The 6,000-nt window shown below is 40.1% G+C and overlaps 1 protein-coding gene across 1 annotated transcript; it reads right to left on the bottom strand.

Annotated features, from left to right (window-relative positions):
* Positions 1-237: 237 nt before the first annotated feature.
* Positions 238-5,467, bottom strand: got1l1 (glutamic-oxaloacetic transaminase 1 like 1). The gene is made up of 8 exons (XM_059337383.1): positions 5,013-5,467; positions 4,159-4,340; positions 3,779-3,896; positions 3,185-3,402; positions 2,930-3,080; positions 2,239-2,404; positions 1,904-2,046; positions 238-1,778 (listed from the first exon to the last, which is right to left on the bottom strand). Exons 1-8 carry the CDS (start codon positions 5,185-5,187, stop codon positions 1,639-1,641), a joined length of 1,293 nt encoding a protein of 430 aa, XP_059193366.1. The 5' UTR covers positions 5,188-5,467; the 3' UTR covers positions 238-1,638.
* Positions 5,468-6,000: the final 533 nt, after the last annotated feature.

The raw sequence follows: 6,000 nt of genomic DNA, 5'->3' as shown, positions 1-6,000 counted from the left end.
AGCAATATTTATTGTTTGTCTTGAGCCTATCCCTCTAAATGTTACCCCTGAGCCCCTGATAAGCTCTTGATTCAGGTTATTATTAAATAGATAGATCATGTTGTCCCAAACAAAACAAAAACAGCATATAGCCTTAGAAATACACTATACTTTCTTGTTTTTACAAAATTTGAAAAACTAGCACTCACTGAACTCAGTTTAAAAAAATGAAATGATAAAATGACTCTCATCCATTGATTTTCTTTATTCACCAATGAGTGCATACATGTAAACAACAGACTAACAAGTACAGAGGCAATGCCAGAATATCTAAAATAAAATAAAAAAAAACCCATAGAAGGAGACTTAAGTAACACTGGACATCATGTGAACACTGAAAATAATAATTTGAGTGAAAAAAGTTCAAAACTAAATTAAAATTGAAGAACACAACAGTACAGTTACTCCAGATGTTAATTATTGTATGTAAATGAAGTAGCAATGTTCATCTCTAATAACCAGTTTTGTTCATTATTCACTTTAAATTCTTTAAACTACAGACACAGACACACATTGTATCAGTCTGGAACTGACTTTCAAGCATGAGGGAAAATGAAAGTGATTGTAGTATCAGTGTATCTTTGAATCATTTGATTATAAAGTCTTTTCTGGATGCAATTCAACATAAATTCCATTAGAGATATAACATATTGTAGATATAGATATACTCTGTATAGATAGGGAGTGACAGGTGGAAAGCAGGGAGAAAAACAAGAAACGTACATACAAAAAAACATTGCGCATTGATACAGATTAGAGCTATGTTATGTCACCAGCTACAGGAAATAAGGTCATGGAAAAAATTATTAGACCATTGTTTTCTTCAATTTCTTGTTCATTTTAATGCCTGAGTTAACTAAAGGTACATTTGTTTGGACAAATACTATGATTACAACAAAAATAGCTCACAAGAGTTTAATTTAAGAACTGATATCTAGCCATTTTCCATGGTTTTTTTTATATTAACCAAAACCATTATCAAAAAAACCATGGGAAATGAAATTTTGAATTATTTTCCAGGTTTAGGTTGAGCAATGTAACCCTGAGCCCTCAATAACACCGCAAATGTTTTTGCGACTCCAGTTTTTATATTAATTAAACAAACAAGATGTAGCATGTTAATTTTGGCTTTGGATAGAGCTAAGCTAGAAAGCTGCTGGCTTTAGCCTGATCCAGATTCTCCAGGTTCTGGTAGTCTCCAAAAATAAGCAACAAAACAATATCAGAACATGAACATACAAATATACACTGAAGTTTGTAAGTCTTTGAGCGACTGGTAGCGTTTTGCTATTTTTACCTATGACTGACCTCCTGTATATACTACATACCACAATAGACAATCACAACCTGTACTCTGTTAACCTGAATGGCCATCACAGTTTCAGGCACAATTCCTAATGAGCAGCCACTCATTATACAATCATACAATCACACTCTACATGTTTCTGTATGTTTACTGTATGTAGCATTTGCCTTGCAATAGCCAGGCCTGCAACAGTAATTACAGTGATTTTAAACTCAGCATTTCTTTGTGACAAATAGCTTCGATCTAAAAGCCCCTTTGACACTGATTTCAGTGCTTGATCAAAGGCCACATGGTCAGAGTGAAGTAGCCAGAGCCAGATGAATTGATTCGGATATGTAGTCCACGTTGCCACCGTTGATTGCACTGACGTTGAGACAGCCACTGGGGAGCAGGTACACGTGTCTCCTCTTAGACAGAAACTCTAACTGATCACCTAAAGTATGGGGGTGAAAATCGGGGGAAAAATAAGTTTCAGTACGCCAACTGCATAACCAGCTGCATATTATATTATATGGACAGAACTCCATTATGGCAGAAACTGTACAGTCTGCTACTCACTATTCAAGCCTGTGAAACAGTAGAGTCCACCTTGTTGAGTAAGGTGGTCCCAGCAACCTGGAGTCCCCAGAAGTCTCAGCTTTTCTCTCAAAACTTCTCTGATCAGCTTACATCTCGTCACAATTCGCTTAACTTCTTCTTTCCTGGGAAACAGAAAAAGGCATTTGGACAGCATTTGGAAAGGCATTTGAAAAGATTAAGCGAGCAAAAGGTGTACATTAAGGATCTAGATCAGCATTTTAAGGCAAAGACAACTACTGGTACATTAGCAATGTGGCCACCAAGGTCACATTCTTTAAACAGCAGAACATTCATTCAAGTAGAGCGTGACTCACCATTCAACACGATGAGCTGGGTTACTGAGCACTGTTGCAACTACTTGTGCTCCTCCTACGGCTGGCTGGGCCCACAGTGCCTTGACTATTTTATCAGCTTGAGACCGCACAGATAACAGACGGGAGTTGTGCTTTAAGACACACAGGAGGTGTCCGACAGCCTCACCTGGCAAGAAGAAGGAGAAGATGAGTCTGGGAAACACTATATTCCAGCAAGAGCAATCTCAGGTTATACTCCCTTCCTCTTGTGTTTCTGGTAGTGAAAATAAAGTTGAAGAGGGACCATTGTAAATGAGAAAATAAAATACGGCACTGAGTTCTGGGCGAGTGAGTGTTCAGCAGGTCATACAGGAACAAGCAGCAAGCTGATCTGCCTCACAATGAGGTACCACCTGATAATAGAAAGCTCTGAATTGAAAGACAGCCGAAAGCGTAACTGACTTCATAGATAGGCAAGCATTCTCTAGTTACAATGGGTAAGAAAAGCATGAACACATTGCTGCTCTTGTCTGTTGTATCCGAGGCTAACACTGTGTGTCGGCACAAAATAAAAGAAAATTGAGTTCAAATTGACAGCAGCAGAACAGCTCTGGGCTGTGATTTTACAGCATAGATTACACTTTGCTTGGGCTCATTTTGGCCCATGGCCACACATGAATCCTTTCATTGAGTGATACTTTCAGTGTCTCACCATAAAGTCCAAAGCAGTGGGAGAAAGACTGAGCACAGAGGAGCTCAATCCCCTGTGATGCAAAGTGCTGAACGGGCCAGGCATCCCGCTCCAAATCTCCATAACAAAGCGCCTGAGTAGGCAGCAAGAGGAAAGGGAAAAGCCTACGCCTCTGTTGAAAAAAGTGAAGTAAATGATGATCTAAGAAAGAGTGGGGAGCGACTTGTCTGATCATTTCAGCCTATGTTAAAGAGCACAAATGTACATGTCAGTTACCATGATGACTTTTGTGATCACAGTCCACTGATTCTTGGCGAGGTCTGCTCCAGTTGGACAGTGGGCAGATGCTGACAGAACAACAACGCTTTGCTCCGGAGCCTTCTCCAAATCCTGCAGAAGCTTCTCTACACAAACGCCCCGCTGCCTGTCATCCCAGTAATAATACTCACGTATATCTTGGAACCCTGCTGCCTGGAAAATACAGACTAATGACTCTGCAATGAAGATCAAGATGAAACATAAAAGCAGTGTAAACCCTTCCAGATCAATAATGCAACTTCAGTTTGAAATTACAGTATGTGAGTGAATAAAATTTTTTAATGTTCTGATTATTGAATTCTCCAACACTAGTCTGAACTGCATTTTCAATGGAAAAAAAATACCTATTTTTATCAATGTGGTGGTAATTTATGTTGCTATAGACACAGCTTCTGTCCATCGTTAACCAGTCTTTTAATCTTCATTATATGTGGCATACGTGAGTCATCCTCTTGTCTTTTTTTTCTCTTTCTTCTTGTGAATTATTACAAACAGACAAAGGACAATTAGATGGTGTTGAATGCTATGAAGAGGAAGTTAGGTTTTACAAACCATCACAAGGACAAGAGAGGTAGACCGGGCCATCACAGACATCATCCCAGTGTCTCAGGAGGAGTTCAGCACCAAGACGCACTGCAGCGGTAAAACCAGGAGTTTGGACACCTAACACCTACAACAAAAGTCAGGAAACGCCAAGAGCTGAGTCATTAATGTGACCGATGCAAAAACATTTAAGTTCTAATCTTGTATTGATTTATTCTGAGGATGAAGCTGGACATAAATCCATGTAATTATAGATTGCACTGCACAGAGTTTATTGATTGGATGATTCGGTACAGGCCACTGCTTCATCTCTATGTGTTTGGTGCTGTGCAGGCTGAGGTGTAAATATAAACCTAAACTCCAATTTGTACATGTAAAACTGAGATTACCCGGTTCTCCACTATAGCCCGAGAGCTCTTCCCCAAAGCGGCCTCTGTGGCTCGCCTGGTGAATTCTGTCAGACCAAGAGAGGACGGATACTCTGGACGAAGGGTGGGATCGGCACTTAGCTGTTGCTTTATTTTTTTGACAAGGCGCAGTTCAAACGTCTTCCCTTCCTCACTGTAATACTCTGCAAAGACAGTTACTGCAAATGTTACTATAAAAGAAAGCACAGTATCAAACTTTATCATTAAGGAACAGACATGAACGAGATAAATCATGAATATATATATATATATATATTCTTAAAGTCACAATATATATATATATATATATATATTGTGACTTTAAGAAAATAGGAAAAGAAAATAGCTGTGCTCAGGGTGCATGGTGCTCCTTCAGTGGACAAAACATTTCAGTGGACAAAACATGATAAAGTGCACTTCAAGGTGCCCTGTTGGTAGACACCACATGGTAAAATGCCCTCCAAGATGACCTCTTGGTGGACAAAACATGATAAAGTGCACTCACAGGTGCCCTGTTAGTGGACACTAAGTGGTAAAATGCCCCCTGAGGTGCCTTCTTGGTGGACAAAACGTGATAAAGTGCACTCCAAGGTTCCCTTTCTGTGGCGCTGGTGCCCCACTACATACAGCAGGTGCCCTTTTTTATTATTTTCGCCCCTGACCCTCAAACATTCTGAGTCCACCAGTGGTGCCCACCGACCCCTGTCTTCCCTACCTCCACACTACCATTTATTTTTGTGTTGCAAAGCTACCTTATAAAACGACATCTGTTCATCTGTTCAAAATGGTTATTTTTTCTTCTTCAAGAAACCGTGACAAATGAAGAGTGGACTCACCTCTCCCTGCCAGGTAAGCCCTCCTGGCGTTAGTGTCTTTCCTGAAAGCGGACAGGAGCCTTGTTTCAGGACTCAAAGTTGCGTTGTGAGCACTGCTAACCGCAGAGAGTTGACCACCTGGGTCTCCATGTTGCGGGACCCCCTCTTCATCAGGTCTGCTGCCGGGTCGGCTCATCTTGAACCAAGCCAGACAAATCAGCCCGACAGCCGCGAGCCTTTTGTTTGGGCGCTGTTGCCAGGCAACGGCACGTATTTGGATGCTGTCACCCGGGCAACCGTGATGGACGAGTTTACCCGTCTCTAATTTGTGGTCGTGGTGAGTTTACTTTTGCCATCACAGCGAGCTATCATCAAATAGACTCGCCTGCCTGGACATGAAAGCATCAGTTTAGGTGAAGATGAGGCCGATCCCAAATGTATTCGCTTCAGCCTCTAACACTGACAACAAATCAGTTCAAAGAGGACTCTCTGCTCCCCATTAGAGTTCGCTTTGGTGCTTCTTCAAAAGGCCTGTAGCCCCCTTAAAATACAATGACTTAGACAGCAAGTCAAGGGGGCATCATTTAATTTAACAAGCGTTTTGGGTTCACTCATTGCGTGCAGAATCAACATTTCCTCAGAGTTAAACACGCTACATCTTTTAAGGCCTGCAGAAAATACTTTTTGATTAACTTTTTGATCGCGCTGCACAATTATATAAATATATTATTTTTAAAAAATCTATCTTTAATCGTAATCATATTGTAATCGTCATATGATTCAAGATATTGGAGGGAACAAGTTTTCCATCATTATTCTCTCAATGAAAACTATATTAAAAATATTTTTCATTTTTCATTTTCATCATGTTTGGCGAGGATCTCTACCAAACAAAGGTATCATTATGTTACTATTTTTATTTATTTTTTTACTCTTACCTCAAACGATAATGTTTGTTGTTGCTGTAAAGCTTCTTTGAGTATCTAAAAAGCGCCATATAAATTAAATG

The sequence above is a fragment of the Centropristis striata genome, chromosome 7, assembly GCF_030273125.1.
Source record: "Centropristis striata isolate RG_2023a ecotype Rhode Island chromosome 7, C.striata_1.0, whole genome shotgun sequence".
Lineage (NCBI taxonomy): Eukaryota > Metazoa > Chordata > Actinopteri > Perciformes > Serranidae > Centropristis > Centropristis striata.
Note: the sequence above shows the minus strand (reverse complement) of the source record. Positions and strands in the feature narration are given on the sequence as shown.

Bases quoted from the DNA above. Each gene is read 5' to 3' on its own strand.
- got1l1 (XM_059337383.1), bottom strand. From the start codon at position 5,187: ATGAGCCGACCCGGCAGCAGACCTGATGAAGAGGGGGTCCCGCAACAT. The intron at 3,897-4,158 runs GTAATCTCAGTT...CTTTTGTTGTAG, and splicing joins GGGCTATAGTGGAGAACCGG to GTGTTAGGTGTCCAAACTCC. The intron at 3,403-3,778 runs GTTTGTAAAACC...TCTTCATTGCAG, and splicing joins CCTCTCTTGTCCTTGTGATG to AGTCATTAGTCTGTATTTTC.